This window comes from Oncorhynchus kisutch, linkage group LG11 (assembly GCF_002021735.2).
Source record: "Oncorhynchus kisutch isolate 150728-3 linkage group LG11, Okis_V2, whole genome shotgun sequence".
Taxonomy (NCBI): domain Eukaryota; kingdom Metazoa; phylum Chordata; class Actinopteri; order Salmoniformes; family Salmonidae; genus Oncorhynchus; species Oncorhynchus kisutch.
In genome coordinates, this window is record NC_034184.2 from 46105109 (window position 1) to 46125862 (window position 20754).

General features: G+C 41.9%; 1 protein-coding gene across 2 annotated transcripts in view; it reads right to left on the reverse strand.

The window, feature by feature from the left end:
- The window catches only part of LOC109899068 (DNA nucleotidylexotransferase), a 140468-nt gene extending 120143 nt beyond the window's left edge, over positions 1-20325 (reverse strand). The window contains exons 1-3 of one of the 2 annotated variants that reach the window (XM_020494119.2): positions 20014-20300; positions 15808-15982; positions 6179-6286 (exon numbers count right to left, since the gene is read on the reverse strand). In XM_020494119.2, the coding sequence (XP_020349708.1) occupies positions 6179-6286; positions 15808-15982; positions 20014-20207 (477 nt within the window). In that variant the 5' untranslated portion in view covers positions 20208-20300. Of the gene's footprint in view, positions 1-6178; positions 6287-15807; positions 15983-20013 lie in introns of both variants that reach the window. The other variant, XM_020494118.2, reaches the window with a different exon arrangement.
- Between the last annotated feature and the right edge of the window lie 429 nt (positions 20326-20754).

Sequence of the window (20754 nt, forward strand, 5' to 3'; positions counted from 1 at the left end):
GATTGAACGTAAATTGGGAAGGCACACACCTGTCTATATAAGGTCCCACCGTTGACAGTGCATGTCAGAGCAAAAACCAAGACATGAGGTCGAAGAATTAGTCTGTAGACCTCTGAGACACGATTGTGCCGCGGAACAGATCTGGGGAAGGGTACAAAAAAATGTCTGCAGCATTGAAGGTCTCAAATAACACAGTGGCTTCCAGTGGCTTCATTCTTAAATGGAAGACATTTGGAACCACCAAGATGCTTCCTAGAACTGTCCCCGCGTACAAACTGAGCAATCGGAGGAGAAAGGCCTTGGTCAAGGAAGTGACCAAGAACCCGATGGTCACACTGACAGAGCTCCAGAGTTCCTCTGTGGAGAAGGGAGAACCTTCCAGAAGGACAACCATCCCGGCAGCACTCCACCAATCAGGCCTATAGTAGAGTGGCCAGACAGAAGCCACTCCCCAGTAAAAGGCACATGACAGCCCGCTTGGAGTTTGCCAAAAGGTACCTAAAGGACTCTCAGACCATGAGAAACAACTCTTTGGCCTGAATGTCAAGCGTCGCGTCTGGAGGAAACCTGGCACCATCCCTACAGTGAAGCATGGTACTGGTAGTATCATGCTGTGGGAATGTTTTTCAGAGGCCGGGACTGGGAGACTAGCCAGGATCGATGGAAAGGTGAACGGATCAGTACAGAGAGATTCCTGATGAAAACCTGGTCCAACTATAATATTTGTTGGTCTTTATGTGTTCTGGTGTAGTACTGTCTTTTTGCTAGCTAGAGAAATCTACTTTAAGCGCTGCTTGTCTTCCCAGTGTCCTACTTGGTGTGTGAACTGTTGACCACTCATAACTTGCAGATAGTTGTTGACATATCAACCAGGATCAAGGGGCAGAGCAATTTGTGACTTGTTTTGGTAGTCAGTGGCTGTATTGGAGGGGGAGTGGTTTCACCTCAATAAGGCAATCAACAATTAGTACAGGGAGGTGTGCTCTCAACCTCTGCTGGGCAATTATCAATTTGTGTTAGTTCTTCAGTCTCTCCTGGTTTCTCGGCCGGCAGCTGTAAGCGGCAGTCGTGTCAGTTTTGATGCAAAACTAAGACCATTGCCGAAACAAAGACTGTTCTGCGGAGTTGTTTTCTGTCTCCCTTTCCTCCAACCCTAATCACTCAGCCCCTACCCAGATGGTCATGCTCCATTGCAATCTTCACCCTCTCTCCTCTTCTATGATATCATATTTCCCTTCTGCTAAATCCTTCTCCCTGCTGTCTCCTGATTCTGCCTCATCGACCCTACTTTCCTCCCTCTGCATCCTATGACTCGCACTCTCCCCTTTCCAGTCCTCCTCCTCCCCCTCCCTCTCTGTGAACGACTTTGTCAGCCACTTTGAAAAGGTTGACAACATCCGCTACTCATTCATTCAGCCTATTGTGTCCACTGGTGTCATTCACACAGAACAACCCTACGCCTTGACCTCTTTCTCCCCTCTCTCTCCAGATGACATCCGGCAACTAGTGAGGTCTGGCTGCCCGACATCCTGCCCGCTCGACCACCTCCTCCCTTCTCCAGACCATCTCTGGAGACCTCTCATTCCTCACTTCCCTCCAACTCATCCCTGACCACTGGCTGCGACCCCTCTGACCTCAAAATGGCATGCTCCCCTCAAGAAACCAACACTCGACTCATCTGACAAACTGAGTACTTGTATCCCTTTCTTTTCTTTCCAAAACACTTGAGCATGCTGTCTTTGATCAGCTCTCTCTGTTCTTATCCTCCTAGATCTATCTAGCTGCCTTTGACACCGTGAACCACCAGGCTCTGCACATTTTTGAATTGTATCCCACATGGCTGGCAGCTCCTACCAGGTGACATGGAGAGGATCTGTGTCTGCACCATGTACTCTCACTACTGGTGTCCACCATGGCTCGGTTCTAGGCCCTCTTCTCTCTATACACCAAGTCACTCGGCTCAGTCATATACTCACATGGTCTCTCCTATAACTGCTCCTCCCCCCGTTCTGACACCCAGGTGGCAACATGCATCTCTCTGTGCCTGGCAGATATCTCAACTTGGATGTCGGCCCACCACCTCAAGCTCAACCTCGACAAGACGGAACTGCTCTTCCTCCCGGTAGAGAGCAGTCTATGACTTGTGTGGCTGGAGTCTTTGACAATTTTTTTGGTCCTTCCTCTGACACTGTCTAGTACATAGGTCCTGGATGGCAGGAAGTGTGGCAACAGTGATGTACTGGACCGTACACACTATCCTCTGTAGCACCTTATGGTCAGATGCAGAGCAGTTGCCATACCAGGCGGTGATGCAACCGGTCAGGATGCTCTTGATGGTGCAGCTGTAAAACTTTTTGAGGATCTGGGGACCCATGCCAAATTGTGTTGTCGTGCCCTCTTCACAACTTTCTTGGTGTGTTTGGACCATGATAGTTTGTTTGGACCATGATAGGGGTTCTGAATGTTTCAGCCGCCTCATTGCCCTGAACGGGTACCTAAAAGAAGGTCTCCTTTTGCAACAATTTTAACTTGCTGCTCGGAGCAACCAGCAATCTTTAAAAGAGATGGGATTCACCCTATTTCCAGCAACTGCTAACTGTTTTAGACACTGACGGTCTTGGTCTGGTAGTGCTCCAATCCTCCCTGTCATAATAAGCAAAAGAGGACATGGAAAGCATATTATGTCCCATAGTGTAGTTAATTTAAGTAACCTAATTTATGTTCCTCTAACTCTAACTAACCTAAATAACATGTCAAGATCGGTTCATTGAATGTAAGATCTCTAAATAAGTTGTTCACATGCAATTTGTTATTTCCAAATACATTGATATTTTCATGCTAACTGAAACCTAAGACAGTAGGTTAAGTATGAAACCAATCGAATGTAATCCATTTTTAGATTTTAAGGCAACAAAATGGGATGACTATCTCTCGGTACCCTCCTCTTCATTGACATTCAAGGCACTAGAAGCTGATTTGTTTAAGTCTTTATAATGCTAAATATATGCTAAGATGTGCAGTATTCGGCAATTACTGATATAAACAAATATGTTACTTTTGATATCTGTTTCTCTATTGAATCCTATGGGGAATTATTTATATAAAAAGTTCTTACTATTGATATCGATAATTAACATTACATTTTTCATATCAATAGATACTTTGATATAAAAACGTGTCATTGATATCGAAAATAACATTATTGTTGTAAAAAATGAAATTATTAATAGAAATAATACAATGAATATACCTGTATGTTAAAATGGCTTTCCATACTCTACTAGACTACAAAAAGAGGTTATGCCTACTGTTGGCCCCAACATACTGTCAACTGTAAATGGCTCCTTTCCAGCCTGCTTTAAAATTGCTCTGATCCAACCTCTTCTTAAAAAGCTCAATCTTCACCCTTCTTTACTGAGCAAATATAGACCTCTCTCAACTTGCTTCATTTATCCAAGATTTTAGACGTTTTCAACGTTGGCTTATTTGAGTATGAACACCTTATTTGGAAAAATTCCGATCGGGCTTCCACTCACTTCACACAACGGAAACTGCTTTATTAAAAGTCAGTAATGACCTTCTGTTGGCTGAGGATGCCGGCGAATGCTCTATTCTAATTATTTTGGATCTCAGTGCCGCGTTTGATACTATTGATCATTATATACTCGTTGACCGGCTGGAGAGGTGGGTGGGAATCTCAGGAGTTGCCCTCGACTGGTTCAGATCATATCAATGTGGCAGATTTTTTTTCAGTGAACATGGGTGGTTCAGTATCGTTCCCAGCACCTATTCACTATGCCTTTTGTCATCTAAGAATTATAGCTAAAGTCAAATCTTTTTCTTCAGTCCCTGATCTGGAAAAAGGTATACATGCTTTTATTTCCTCTTTGAATGCATGTCTCCGTCATCTACAGTTTGTCCCAAATGCTGCAACTCGACATTTAACAGGCACCTATTTTAGCTTCTTTACACTGGCTACCTGTCACTTTTAGACTAGATTTAACAAAAGTATTAATCACATTTAAGACTAGGCTTGGTTTATCCCCATCCTATATCTCTGATATTTTATCTCCCTACGAGCCAGGACACAGCCTGAGATCCTCTGGCATGGCGATCAGAGGAGATCAGGCTTGCAGAGTCAGTGGCTCTATTTAAATCCATGCTGAAGACACATGAAGATGCTTTTAATGTATGATTTCAATGTACAGTATTTTAACTAGTTTTTTTTCAACATTATTCTTCTGCATCATGAGCTTTACCCAGTACCTGGATATTTTAGCCAAAAATCTGTTTTCTCTGACAGTAGGCTGAAACTTGACCGCAAGTGGATCTTCCAGCTAGACAAGAACCCCAAGCCACACATCAACATCCACAAAGAAATGGTTAATTGAACATAAAATCAACATTTAGCAATGGCCATCTCAGTCTCCGGACATGAAACCCATTGCAAACCTGTGGTTTGAAATGAAGAGGGAAGTCCATAAGGATATCACGGATATGGAAGGATTCTGTTCTCCAACTTATCAAATATTTTTGAAAAGGCTCAGTGCCATTATCCTCACAGTGAGGTATTGAAAACAGGGGTGTCAATCATTTTGACCCCTACCTTTTTGAGAGAAAAAAACATTACTTGTTAAACAATTGTTTTTCATCTTTATCAAGGGTGTCAATAATTTCAGACCACACTGTATATCTCCACATCTTTTAGATGTGTTCATCCTTGTAGAGAAACCTTCTAGGTGCTGTAGTTCATTCAGGCTCTTTGATATTTCACCAGACCTCCCTGGTCTTTAACCCTAATGCTCCCAGGATATTAGGATTTAGTTTAATTACTTCTGTCTCTTCTCCACGGCCACAGGTTGAACTGACATTACAGTAATTATCCCAAATAACACTTGTGAGTGATGTATGTTGAAGTGGAATAATGAGTGAAACATCAGCCTGATGAGGAGTGAAGGGAGACTGGTGATTACAGAGCTAATGCAGTGGAAAGGAACAGGGGAAGGGGAACCGAGCACCACTCCCACTCAAGTGTCTGTCTCGGTCTGTCTGTGTGGGTGGGTGTGTGTGTGGGTGGCATGAACATGTCGCATGAATATGTGTGCAAGTGTGAGAGTCTGCATGTGTAGTCAGTCAGGGAGAAGTGAAAGTCATTATGAAACAGATGTCTCCATATGCTCCCAGTAAGCTCTGCTTAATAAGGCTTGGAGGAACTCTTCATCACCAAGCACCAACCTGGAAGTTTTAGATCAGATCAGCGGTAGTCAGAAGTTCTACAGCTGCACCATCAAGAGCATCCTGTGACTGGTTGCATCACCACCTGGTATGGCAAGTGTTCGGCCTCCAACCATAAGGCACTACAGAAGGTAGTACGTACGGCCCAATACATCACTGGGGCCAAACTTCCTGCCATCCAGGACCTCTATACCAGGCTGTGTCAGAGGAAGGCCCAAAAATTGCCAAACACTCCAGCTACCCTAGTCATAGACTGTTCTCTCTTCTAACGCACGGAAAGCGATACCGGAGCACCAAGTCTAGGTCCAAAAAGCTTCTTAACAGCTTCTACCTCCAAGCCATAAGACTCCTGAACAGCTAACCAAATGGCTACCCAGACTATTTGCATTGACCTTGGCTTGTAAGTAAGCATTTCACTGTAAGGTCTACACCTTTTTAAAACGGATGTTTTTTTTTGTGTTGTTTACAGACATGCCGATAGACGGACTGTAAACCAGCCTTCACACTCCCTCACATCCTGTCCCCCCCCCCCCCCATCCCTCTTTCCCCTGGAATTGGCCACTAGCTGCCCGATGGCCAGATGGCGTAGAGACAGATCCGTCATTGTTGGTGAGAAGCTTTACGTCAAGTGCCCATCTCAGTCTGGCGTGCCTAGCCTCAGGGTCAGCCCATACCAGCCTGTGTCAGTCCTCGTGGGCACCTCAGCTGTTCTGCCTTCATCATGGCCTACCTGCAGATGCTTCTCATTTGTAGGTTAATTTATCTGATTGGGGTCAGCGTCGGTGCATTGGTGTGTGAAGGAAGAGACCCCAATCAGAGCACAACTGGTTAGGATGGATGCTTTGTGGGAGCAATGAGCGTGTAATAGCCTCACAAAGACAGAGATAGGGACATGCAATTGAGAAGGTGTGCTTGTATGGGGGTGTGTTCTGTTTTTCCTTACTGTGAATATCTTGTTGTGATTTTCCGTGGTCGTCCGCCTCTGACATGCGTATTGAGAAACATTGGCCACAGCAGTGGGTGGAGAACAGTCTGTCCCTGTGGGTGTGTTCTGTGTACAAAAAAAAAAAAATGTATTTGACTTCATCGGGAAATACTTGCTCCAGTGGGAGTGATGTTCACCAGCAATCCAATGATAAGTCACCGCATCAGCCAGAGTTTCTGGATCATGCTAAATGTGACAAAAGGGGATTTCAAAAAGTTACATGAAATTGTTATGAGTTCTGAAAGCTGAACAACAATAAAGGAGGTTGAGAATATCCCAGTCCCCATGTCACCAAGGCAACAGTCTAATGACACTCATCATACAGTCTGGTGGCATCCAAGTCCATTACTCCAGCTAACCTGTAACACATAAAGAATTCTTGCAAACCCATAATCCAATGTGCCTCTTGTAAATTGCTGTTTCATTTCCTAAGAAGAAATTGTCCACGTGTGATGTATCAAAAGGATTACAGATATAATATTAATGTTCTCGCAGACAATGAGACATCTACAATGGCACATTGTGTCTGTGAAAATGACCTAGTGGCTCAGGAACACGGTGACAGAGAAGAATCGTAAGGAGGTAATGCCACCATGCTGTGTTGACGGAGATACGTTTAAAGAAAGAACAGGGGCGTTAAAAGGAAGATCATGAAAAAGGGCTTGGCATCTCTCAGGTTCTCTCACACTGAATGACGGAATAAATCAGTAAGGGATATATATAAAAAATCATCAGTTATTCCCTAGCCAGAGGGCTCTCCTGTTCTTAAAAAAAAAAAACATTGAATAGCTCTGAATATATTTCATGGCACCAGATTTTATGCCAATCAAAAGTGAAACTTAATTTCACCTCTCCTATACAGATCAGAAAATAACATACATTTTTTTTCTGCCTTTGCGGTATTTTAATCCTCTGACTAAATGTTTGTGTGGGCATGTGGACGGGGATGTGAACGCTTGTGTGTGTGTGTGTCTACACAGACTAGTGGTATCCACACAGACAGAGAGGTGTGTTCGGGCCGCCAACTAGGGTTAGGGGTCACAGAGGCATCCACTCCTACGGGAGGGGGCACTAGCTCTTCCTAAACAGAAGATTGATAACAGCCACCGCACAGGGATAACAGGTGTCTCTGTGTTCACAGATATTAATTGCATTTTTTATATCAATAATTTCATATTTGTATATCAATAACTACATCGGACGACACTCGTTCACTCTGCTCGTTCATGCTGCTCGTTCCATGGGTAAGAAAATACTCCTACCGTTGTTTCTCCCAAGCATCTTTGACCTGTGTTTTGGCTTACTGCCCCGCATACTGCTTGTATCCGCAACACTAACATGCGTGTTGGTAATCTCCCGCTCGTTTAGGTAAGTGCAGCCGGGGTCCATACAGTGAGCAAGTTCTACGCTTTCTCACTGTTTATCGTGCATGTGTGATCTCACTGGTGCATGTGTGATCTCACTGGTGCAAGTGTGATCTCACTGGTGCATGTGTGATCTCACTGGTGCATGTGTGATCTCACTGGTGCATGTGTGATCTCACTGGTGCAAGTGTGTGTTGCTTGAGTGTGTTTGCCATTTCACTGGCGGAGCTTGTTTTTGGGAGGTGGGGTGTGGCTTGTGTTCGCAAACTCTTTTTAGCTCACAACAAGCTTGTAGCATGGCTAACACAAAAAACGCAGCAAAACGCCTACACTCCATGAACTACTCGATCAACAAAAAGAGTTCTATAAAGATCTAATAGATCTGCAGGAAAATCACTTTAAGTCCTTCCTGCAGCTCTTTATGGATTCTACACACAAAGGGTTGATGATCTGTAATGGAATTTAAACACAATTTGGAAATGACGCTGTCGGAGGTGGAGGAGATAAAGGTCACGAATGTCACCTGCCAGACCGCATTCAAACCATGTCTGAGGATTTCGCAAATTTCCAAACAACACTTGACAAGCACTCTTCCAAAGGAGACTACCTCGAAAACCGATCGAGGCGCATTAACATTTTAATCGATGGAATTGAGGATGTAACAACCCATTAGATATTACTGGAGAACAATAAATATAATGATTGTTTTGATACAGATTCAAATTTCCTGAAATTTACCTGAAATTATTTGATCACTTGTGTTTACTATAATGCTAAGCAATTTAACAACCTGTATAGCAGTTTATCTAATTCCAAGACAAGCTTATTTTCTAACTTTCATTTGAACGTTCGCAGTATTTGTCACGTTCTGACCTTAGTTATATTGTTCTGTCTTTGTTTTAGGTTGGTCAGGGCGTGAGTTGGGGTGGGTTGTCTATGTTAGTTTTTCTATGTTGTGTTTTGCGTTTGGCCTGGTATGGTTCTCAATCAGAGGCAGGTGTCGTTAGTTGTCTCTGATTGAGAAACATACTTAGGTAGCCTTTCCCACCTGTGTTTCGTGGGTGATTGTTTTATGTCTTTGTGTATGTCACCAGACAGGACTGTTTCGTTTCGTGTCATTCTCTTTGTCATTTTTGTTTTAGTGTTCTGTGTTCTGTGTTTAATAAACTCATCATGAACACGTACCACGCTGCGCATTGGTCCTCCGGTCCTTCATACTCCTCAGACAAGGACGATGAACGTTACAGTATTCTTAAAAATCGTGACAACCTTGTTCATTATGTGTCTTCTCTCTATCATTCATTTTCCTTTGTTGCCCTTTCAGAAACATGGTTAACTGAAGAGACAACCATGTTTTTATCACATCTCCTTATAATGCTGTTCACCACTATAGAACCTCAAGAGTCGGAGGAGGAGTATCCATTTTTGTTCATAAACGTTTTCAACTCTTTGTTAAAGAGAACCTCGCAATTACATCTGATAACAGTGATGATGAATCTCTTTTCATAGAAACCCTCTCTGGTAAATAGTTTATTGGTAGTTTCATTGATAACCTTGCATCAACTTTGGATTTGATTAATAAGGAAGATAAAATGGGTTTTCTATTGGGTGATTACAACATAAACGTATTTAAAGTGATGAACCCCTCACTGACATCTGGCTTTTTGAATACGTTATACCCCAGCCATCTGTGTCGTCTATAAACCCAAAAGATTGATCAGTACATCTGCACCTTTATTGCTAATATTTGTGCATATTCATTAAATAATGTGGCTAGTACAGGTTCCCTTTATACTGACTTTTCTGAGCACTTCCCAATGTTCCACTTATCTTTGCCAGCTGGAAATGAACATATGGGAATGATTAAAGCCAGAATCTTCAACAAAAGTAATTGTGAGCACTTTAAGACGTTGATATTTCATGGGGAAATGTTTATTACCAGAATTTCCTCACATCGTCCAATTCTGTATTTCACCACTGCTTTCCCTTAGTTAAACCACATAAGAAAGCAGCAGATGGGTTCTGTAAACCTTGGTTTACAACAGGTCTAAAAAAATATCCTCAGTAAAAAAAAAGTTTTGTCACAAATCCTTCTCCCCTGAATTCCCTGAAAACTCACAGGGCTGAGCTTGCTTTAAGCAGGTTTGCATCGCGTAGTCCTGCCTTATGCAACTGTAGGCCTAAATAAAAGTCAACACACAGTCTATGTCAGCTATTGGGCTTATTGATTAATTCCAGTTCATCATTTTGGATTGAAAAAGTCTAGATAGCTTAGTCAGCTCAAGTTTGAATATAAACCAAATTTGATCCCCTCCACTTTTTCTCACAAACAAATGCACAACGTTATTGCTTTGTTTACCCTGGCCAGAGGGACAGGGTGCATAGCAGGCTACACTATGCAGCTGCTGTTGTTAGTAGCCTACAGTTGATCAGAATGAAAAAAAAAAAAAAAAAGTATAGTTTCCATGCAATACAGCATGTCAGATCACTAATGTTTAGGTGCCTAGAGTGATGTTTCATCACGCTTGCTAAATAAATAGAGGAAAGTGGAGAGTGGTCCTTCAGAGACCTGCACTTTCCTTGAATCTGATTGGTCAGACACACACAAAGCCTGCAGCAGCACTCCAATTTGAAGAACAGAGAAATTGTGCATGAGTTCACAAATCATGAGGCAAATCGACAACAACAAAAACATACTTTGCCCCTCTTTTTAATTATTTGTGTCGATGTGCTGTATTTTATACATAATAAAGTACGTTGAAAAGTGCTGGGGCAAATACCGCCTCGCCACACGTTTTCCGGCAGCCTGGCCATTGTTAATACTTGGTTGAAGCACAATTGCCAGCCATTACAGGTGTGAATCATTTAGAATAACATGAGTATTGTGTTGGCAGCATCATGTCATGGGTATGCTTGTTACCAATAGTGGCTGTGGAGTATGTTAGAATATTGTTGTCCATCAATGATCGCAACCAAATGTACTTAGCTTGAGTAATTTGGACAAAAACAATAGATATGTTGCCCTAAGTGTTGTGCAAGGTTAGTAGAATCTTATTCAAAAATGTTCACAGTTGTAATGGCTGCCAAAGGTGATTCCACCAATTATCTCTGGGGTGTGAAGATATACACAATCAAAACACTTTAATATCTTAAAAACATTTATTTTTATTAAATATAATTTGACTTTCACTTTGAAAAATATGAGTAGGTTGTGTAGTTCTATAGGAAAAGCAATCAAATGTACTAAATGAGAAAACTGTGCAAGGTGTGAGTAGACTTTCACTAGCGACCATATGTAAGAGCATGCAAATGTAATCCCGCCCCATGAAGGTCATTATCATATAATATTTTAGATTAAAAAAAAAAAAATGTAATATTGATAAATACTTTGATATAAAAATTATAATTATTGATATCAGTAAATACAATTATGGAGTGTACAAAACATTGCTCTGCTCTTTCCATGACATAGACTGACCAGGTGAATCCAGGTGAAAGCTATGATCCCTTATTGATGCCACTTGTTAAATCCACTTCAATCAGTGTAGATGAACAGGAGGATTTAAAGGATTTTTAAACCTTGAGACAATTGAGACATGGATTGTGTATGTGTGCCATTCAGAGGGTGAATGGCACACATTTACAGATTCCCTTGTGTATCAAGAAAGGTCCACCACCAAAGGACATGCAGCCAACTTAACACAACTTTGGGAACGTAGAGTCCATGCCCCGAGGAATTGAGGCTGTTCTAAGGGCAAAAGGGGTGCAACTCAATATTAGGAAGATGTTCCTAGTGTTTTCTATACTCAGTGTATGTTTTCCTACTGGTAAGTACCTAACAGAAATATTACATTTAAATCGTTTTTTAATAGGTAAAATTCCCTTCAGACACACTGTGCAAGGTACAGGGTGAAATATTTATGGTTGTAAAACGCACAGTGTTTTTATAGTGTTAGGAAGACCCTGAGGCAAAAGTGCTAGCAAAGCCAGCTCTGAGAATATTGTCTCTCTACACAAGGCTCTTAAATAGATTTATAACTCTCTACTGGAAGCGTGGCACACGTAAATGCCATGGTGTATTGCCTTGTGCAATTTAAAATAGGGATACATCACGGGATAAGCAGTAAAAAGAGGCTTGTGGTTACCTTAGGAGACAGGTCGATAAACGTTAACATTGCATCATTAGCTCAGCTTCTTGATGACATAGCCACCAGAAATCTATTGATGGGCCAGATTTGAGCATTTCATATGGAATAGCACGAATGGCTGCGCAGGAATGGGAAATAGACATTTTCATATCCGTTGCTGCATAGCTTTGGCACCCACTCGTCATATCTTTGCATAATGTTGTCAGAAAGGCAGGCTTGCAAGCCCTTTTGTGATGAGGTTGGTGGGAAGTGGAACTGGGTTCAAAATGCTATTTGAAATATTTCAAATACTTTATTTGCTTTAGCTTGTCTGAAGTGTCAGATGGACTGGGTTTGCACATTTGGGTCTTTCTATTGGTTTTATTACGCCAGGCAAGCTCAATCCAGCCCAGCTAAAGTATTTGAAATGATTTCGAATCACATTTGTACCCAGTTATGGTAGGAAGAAGAGAAGAACCAGACAGTATATTTCTTTATTCTGTTGTAGATGCCTCCACAGTGCCTTCCAGGAGAAACAAATCTGTGTTTTGGTTAGGAGCGAGCTCCGAGTCCTGACGTTACGCCGATGGGTCTATTTGACATGCGACAGCAATATGGGGGATCCTTCTGCCGCTGTCAAGCAAACTGAAATGTCTTAATGTGAGTGGAGTCTAGAGAAAGTTAAGTGTTCTCTCTACAATTCCTCTCTTTGACACACCCACACCCAGACACACACCAATGCACAAACACAAACACAAACACGCACATGCACACACGTGCATACACACAAACACACACACACGCACACACCTACACAATAAAGCTCCCCCTTCAAATCTGTTAGCATTAAATTCATTAACTTTAGATAAGGATTTTATATTTTATTACTCCTTTATTGAGCGTCACCAGTGACATACCGACTAATCAGTTACCATATGGTAATTAGTATTATTGCAAATGTCGTTGAGAAAATTGACTCAGTATGTTCAAGGTTGCATTTTACTATCTGTCTCTCCTTCCCCAACATCCTTCTTTCATGGACTAATTCACACTACCAAGTTTACTTCAATATGATGGTTATTAAATCAATCTTTGAGCATAAAAGCGTTTCCACCCACCTTGTCTAGCATATTTTGTCTTGTCGACATTTGGAAAGTGTCCCGGCAAATTTGCTGTTTCTATCAGGCCTGTCATGAAATGTTTTATCTGATATGTACTTTACCCGCATAAAACAAATGTATGGAAACAGAATAGGTTTTAACAGTGTAGATACTACTGTAGTAGGGTGGCACTTATGGTGAACTCAGGCTATCTCACCTCCCTATAGCAGAGGATGCCTGAGAAAGTGGGCTTGGTGGAGTTTAAAAAATATATATATAAATTTTACCTTTATTTAACTAGGCAAGTCAGTTAAGAACAGATTCTTATTTTCAATGACAGCCTAGGAACAGTGGGTTAACTGCCTGTTCAGGGGCAGAATGACAGATTTGTACCTTGTCAGCTTAGGGGTTTGAACTTGCAACCTTCTGGTTACTAGTCCAACGCTCTAACCACTAGGCTACCCTGCTGCCCCGAGGTGGTATTCTGTGTGGAGGAGACCTCCAGACCAGGAGGATCCTGTCCCTGTCCCTTCCATGGGAAATACTGGACAATTTGCTGAATGTAAACGTCCATTTTTGATAAATGTATAATCTCAGATAGCAGAAACAAGTCGCACACCTAGTCTTGGGGTTGTTGCCCCAAAACTGAGTTCCAACCAAACGTAATGTATTCTTTTCATTTGGAATTGCCACGGAAATGGATAGAATGGGTAAAACTGGATTTAAATGAACACTGGCTCTTAGCAGCCAAACATAAAACATGTCTGCGCTATACTCCGAGTCAATATTCACTAATAAGAAGAAAATCCCCTCGACCACGCCCACAAATTGGGAAAACATTGTCCCCACATTATAAAAGAACCAACTTCGTTGAACATGTTTTGTTATACAGAAATAACAAAGCATGACAAAAAGCTGCTGTGTTGTTCAATGTACACGTATCCAGGTCAAGAATCCTGACCTGTGGTTTGTAATGCTCCCGCATAGGGAAATATAGCATGCGAGAAGAGCCTGGTGGCTTCAAGCTATTTATTGTGGGAGAGCGGGAAATGTGGGGACCCAGTGTACAAGTAGACTACACTATGTGTAGCTATGTGTGGAATCACAGGTAAGACATTTAACTTGTTTAGTATAGTCCGTTTGTAACTCCACTCACTACTTGTAGCTGTATAGTCCAATTGTTTGTGTTGTTGGTCTTGGTAGCTAGCTAGCACGCACTAGCACTGTCATTAAAAGGGGCATGAGGTAAGCCATACCATATTATGTTTTTCTAAATAGTCAGAACGCTCGGGAGCAGGCAATGTTGAAACGTCATCTTTAGACATGTTGTGCTTTTCATAAATGTTGTTTTTAAATGACTAAAACAAGCAGACAAGAAAATTGCGTTTGAAAAAGGTCAAGATTTTGCTGTCAGGCAATGGGGTAACATAGGTACACTCAGGTTGTATTCCCCACAGGCAGGTGGGACTGTGATGTTCTATTTAATACCGGCTGGGACTATTTGACAGACACTACCGGTCAAAAGTTTTAGAACACCTACTCATTCGAGGGTTTTTCTTTATTTAAAACATGAATTGTAGAATAATAGTGAAGACATCAAAACTATGAAAAAACACATATGGAATCATGTAGTAACCAAAAGTATTAAACAAATCAAAACGTATTTTATATTTGAGATTCTTCAAATAGCCACCCTTTGCCTTGATGACAGCTTTTCACACAGCTTTTCACACAGCTTTTCACACAGCTTTTCACGTTTGTTTAACACTTTTTTGGTGACTACATAATTCCATATGTGTTATTTCACAGTGTTGATGTCTTCATTATTATTCTACAATGTAGAAAATAGTAAAGAAAATCAAGTAAAACCCTTGAATGAGTAGGTGTTCTAAAACTTTGGACCGGTAGTGTAAGACCATGGTCCAAGAGGCCATGATATAGACTTGAACCAATCAACATAGCTAAAATGGACGTCAACACTCCAATGCACCAATCACACAGACATGTTGTAGTCTTCTGCAGCAATTAAAGGTGCACTCCAGGATATTAAGAATAACACATTATATTAAATGATATATACATGTATATATTTTGCAGGACATAACATATCTTGCTAAATGGATGACTAGTACACAAAAAACGGGGACCACTTTTTGCTCATGAGCATCACTTTCAAAACTACTGGCTGAAATTATACATAGGTTTGTCAGTGCATCTTTAATGAAATACTACAGTATTACAAACAGCCTCACCAAGATGCCCATTTGCTAGCAAATGGTTTCAGTGGGGAGAGAGGGCTATATTGTGTGTGAATCCTCAGACAAATTAATTCAACTGTCTGTGTTTTTCAGAACTACAGCATCTATACTGTGTTTCCAAAATATACTCTCTTGCACACACACACATCCACACTCGCTACACACATACACATCTCCAGGCCTTCAGACTGTTAAATAGTCACCACTAAATAGTCACCACGGCCTCCACCCAGCCCTGAATTTTAGTCACTGTTACTAGCCGGCTACTACCCTGTACTCAACCCTGCACCTTAGAGACTGCTGCCCAATGTACATAGTCATTGAACACTGATCACTTTAATAATGTTTACTCTTTTACCCATTTCATATGTATATACTGTATTCTAGTCAAGGCTCATCCTACACAACTACTGATGTACACATATTTTATATTCATATGCTGTCCATAATGTCTATACACACCATCATATACATATATATTTATTTTCCCGGACTCATTGTCATTGCTCGTCTTGATATTTCTTTATTCCTTTACTTATTTTGGGGATTTGTGTGTAACACAACACCCCCCCCCCCCCCCCCCACACACACACACACACACACACACACACACACACACACACACACACACACACACACACACACACACACACACACACACACACACACACACACACACACACACACACACAGCGGTAAATGCCCACATACACTCACACTGACCACAGGTTCCCTCACCTGAATACAGTGCCTGGTCTCCACTCTGACAGGTCTCCCCTCCCTCATGCTGTCCGTGAACCAGGAGATGTCCAGCACAGCCACTCTGGAGACATCCCTCAGACCATGTCCCATCAGCCATGCCCACAACACCTCAGCCTGATTGTCCTCCGCCACCACGTGAGTGACATCATCACTGCACAAGGAACAGGAAGAAGGGAGTCACAGGTCAGTAAAATTACAGTAAAACTTTACATAAAGCCTGCATGTATAATACCTTATGATGTGGTTACAAGTAGGGGCTACACATCGCTAGCGGAGGAGTCGTCCAGTGGCTACAGAGAGCTGAGGACTAAGGAAAATGTCAGGACCGGCAAGCCAGGCATGATGTGCATTCACAATTGAGATCCATAAAGATATGCATTCACCTACAGCAGGATTGGGAAACTTAATGTTGCGAGTTAGAATAGTAGAAAACTTAAGGTGCAATTTCGGCCTCTCATGGTGAGTTCAGATTTTTTATGGCACCCACCCCATTCAAAGTTGCCCATCCCTGACCTAGAGTATCCCACAGCTCCATAGGGATCCTCACAACAGACGTGTCTGGTTTTCTCCCAGCCCGGAAACCCTCTCTGTTCCACCAGTGTGTAACTACCATACCAATGAGCCAATCAGAGCACCTGTCCATGCATGATTATCCTCCCCATGCTCCTTCTTCTCCTCCTGTCTCCTAGCTGAGGTAAAACAGCGGAACGGCTCCTTACGGCCCTCCCAGGACATCCCAACAGCCTACCAGAGCGTCACTTCAGCAGAGAGGCAAAGGCCTAATTGGCCAAATCAGCAGTGAATCTTATGCTCTGTCTGACTGCTCTGTGTACTGGTTGGTTGGTTGGCCTGCCGCTGAGACCAGGTTTAGAGAGGCTCCACAACAATAACAGCAACAGAGTGAGGCTCATCAAAGATAACACAAACAGTATGATTGGATAGAGCATATAATCACATTCAATATCTTTGCGCAGGTGTGAATATGACTACATTATCACCAAACTGAGAGAAAAAAATATTCTACACACTGTCAACATCAACTTTGGAAGTTATTGTGGTGTACTGAATATTGTTATTTACAGACAAAGAAGTGGTGAAACCCATCCTCTTAGAAAAAGGAAAAATAAATTGTCCTTCAGATTAATCGCCATCTGTTGATTCTAACAAAAAAACAGGAAGCCTTTCAAAATGTCACAATCGAGTGTGGACTGATGTAGATATTCAACTCTGTGCTTAAATTGATATATAGGTACTGAATTTAGACATGGTGGATAAATAAAATAGAGTGCTCTCTCAAGGATAAATAACTGAATGCTCTCTCTCATTCCCTCACTGCTCTTTTACTCGCTGCCCTCTAAACAGAAACACAGCCCCTATAATCTAGGCCAAAATCCTGATATTTTTCTGACTTGCGACCAGCAGTGAATATAAAATGGCACGGCAGATAGATATGCAAATGAGCAAGCATGCCCTGCTGCACCCGATTGGAGTTCCCAGGAACAGTGGGACCCTGAGCTCCAGCGCAGTGAGCAAGGACAGGCTAAAGTCAATGGGGTTCAGATAGGGAGCGCTGACGCCTGTGCTAACTGGAGTGTACACTGCATCCTACTGCATCCCACTAGGAGATCCAAGATCAAGATTACTGAAGGTGTGTGTCGATAACAGAATTATCGACATGCCATTAATTTCACAGCAGCTAAAGCCAAAATCGCAACCTAGCTCGTCACTCAAAACTCCCACGATAAACTCACAATTCAGAAAACTTGATAATGCTTAAGGTGTTGTGTATTTGCGTTTCAGAGTTGAAATTAGAATGGTGGATTTATCTAAGTGGTTAAACTGATCAGATCACACTTGATAAATTATAAATGAAGGTTTGTGCCTCTCATCCACCTCACAAACAGCATTCAGCCGCACCAAACAATGTATGTGTGCCTGCTTGCGTGTGTGTGTGTGTGTGTGTATAACGTTCAAGAGAATATCTTGTTTGTGTAAGGCTGTGTTAGGGAGGTGTTATCAAAACTGCCGCTGATATCAAACTGTCTGCTAGGCAGAATGTCAGTTCGAGGCGCACACTCGGCCTATTTCCTGTGGTTGGTTTCAAACAATTGTATCAAGCCAAGTGTAACCGTAGAGGCGCTCAAGCTGTGTTTCTGGGAATGCTGCCATCATCCGCAGCCTGGTGCGATGCGGAGCTGGCAGCAGCTCTGTTCTACAGCCTCCCAGTTCGCCTCCTCCCACTGGTGCCCCTCAGGCAGACCTATACAGCTCTATCTGCCTGGCTAAGCTTGATCAGCTCAGTATCGCTAGCTACCGCTGCCACCCAGCTATGGCACAATGGATCATTAAATGAACCTGTGGCTGGCTGTAGGCTCCACGTCAATTCAGCAAGCCATGACACCCACCATCTCAGATGTTTCTGAAATCGTTTCTGTAGTCAGGAAGAGATAAGTTAAGCATTCCCGGAAGCATTATTTTGTTGAAATATAATTTGACCTCTGAGAAATTAAGCTAATTGATTTCACCCAAATTGGCCATTTTACATTTGAAGGATTCATATACATTGTATTTGGAAAGTATTTAGACCCCTTGAATTTTTCCACATTTTGTTCAATTACAGCCTTGTTTTAAAATGGATTACCACCATGCCACCACCATGCTTCACCGTAGAGATGGTCCCAGGTCACTTGGCATTCAGGCAAAATAGTTCAATCTTGGTCTCTTGTCTCTCATGGTCAGAGTCCTTTAGGCAAACTCCAATTGGGCAATCATGTGCCTTTTACTGAGGTGTGGCTTCCGTCTGGCCACTCTACTATTAAGGCCTGATTGATTGAGTGCTACAGAGATGGTTGTCCTTCTGGAAGGTTCTCCCATCTCCACAGAGGAACTCTGGAGCTCTGTCAGAGTAACCACCGGATTCTTGGTCACTTCCCTGACCAAGGCCCTTCTCCCCCGATTGCTCAGTTTGGCCGGGTCGGACAGTTCTAAGGAAGAGTCTTGGCAGTTTCAAACTTCTTCCATTTAATAATGATGGAGGCCGCTGTGTTTTTGGGGTCCTTCAATGCTGCAGAAATGTTTTGGTACCCTTCCCCAGATCAGTCTCTCGAATCAATCCTGTCTCAGAGCTCTACGGAAAACTGTGGGACCTTATACAGACAGGTGTGTGCCTTTCCAAATCATGTCCAATCAATTTAATTTACAACGCAGTTGTAGAAACATGAGCTCAATTTCGAGTCTTAAAGCAAAGGGTCTGAATACTTATGTAAATAAGGTATTTATGTTTTTTAATGTTGAATAAAAAACGTTTTTGTTGTTGCTGTTTTTGCTTTGTCGTTATGGGTTATGTGTATAGATTGATGAGGATTTTTATTTATTTAATCCATTTTAGAATAAAGCTGTAAGTAACAACATGTGGAAAAAGACAAAGGGTCTGAATACTATCCGAATGCACGGTAATATTTAATAATTATAGTACCTACCATCCGATTTGGACCATTTTTTCCCCATCCAACATTTGAATGTGAGTACAACATTTTCACAACAGGCCTGAAGGAAACAGCAAGTTGGTCGGTAAACTTTCCAAATGTCTACATAACAAAATATGGTAGACAAGACGGGATCATTTTATGCCTGTAAAATGAATTATGCAGTTCAGGCTGTAACAAAATAATGTGGAATACAAGATTGGTGTGGGTTGTGGTGGGTCTGTTTGTGGCTTTTGACCATTTCTTTGGATTCCTCATGTCTATCTCATTGTTTGGTCCAAATTGGATGTTAGGTAACATATGTATTCAATTTTATATGAGTCCTATAAATTAAAATAGCCAATTTGGGTGCAATCAATTGAGTTAATTTCTTAGAGATGTAATTATATTTCAACAAAATAATGTTGCAGGAATGCTAATCTTATCTGTTTCTAACAACAGAAACAATTTCAGAACAATCTGAGATGGTGGGTGTCGAAATTGTGCTTTTTGAGGTGGAACAACCCACCTGTTATACAGGCTATTGTGTGGTGGCTGGTGGGCGATTCCATCTTAATACACAATGACATTGCTTGGAACCAAGAAACTTCAAACAATCAGACATAGAGCAACAACATTATGACCAGGAGGTTATGGAAAAACAAGAAACCAAAAAAATCTATTTGACTTGAGAATTACAGTGTGCTGGTTGGCCTACCTGAGGACATCTTCCACCCTAAAGCCTTTTGACCTGGCCAGGCTGGTCAGAAAGTTCCTTCTACTGCTGCCCATCTTCCTCTCCACCAGATACAGAGTCACCTCCTTGAACTTGACCTCTACCTGACCCTGAGCAACAGCCTCAACCGGCCTCTTCCTCTTTTTCACAAGAGCTAGCATGCCAGCATGATTCATCTCTTTGGGATGAGCTTCAGAAAGTGGAGCACTTAAACATGAAACTCGTGTTGCTTTCTCAAAGGTCTGTATTGTGTGCCTCACACCTCTTGCCTCTAGGAAAATGCTTGTTTTGGTGATGCCACAGTTGTTGGTGTCTTATTTGTCAACACAAGGATAAACTGGCAGTTGGAATGAGGTCTGTGAGGGGCTGACAGACAGGAAGCCTCTGGCAAAGCAACAGGTGTTTATGATTTGGATTTTATTAGGCAGAGATCAACTGCCGCAATCAAACAATGACAAAGAGGAAAAAACATAAATAACTTATGGTTGGCCTATTAGAGGGGCTTCGTGAATCCACATAGAATGGATTGAAAATGTATCTACATAGAATCTAAGGAGGAAAAGCAAAGCCATGTTAACAATACCAATGAAACAGGGCCCAGAAAAAAATTACATTTAGATTATTATTATTATTATTATTAATCGGGATGATTCTGGACTGCAGGTTAGAGCAAAACCTTTTTCCAGGGGTCAATGATTAGGACTATTTTGTCCAAATTGGGGG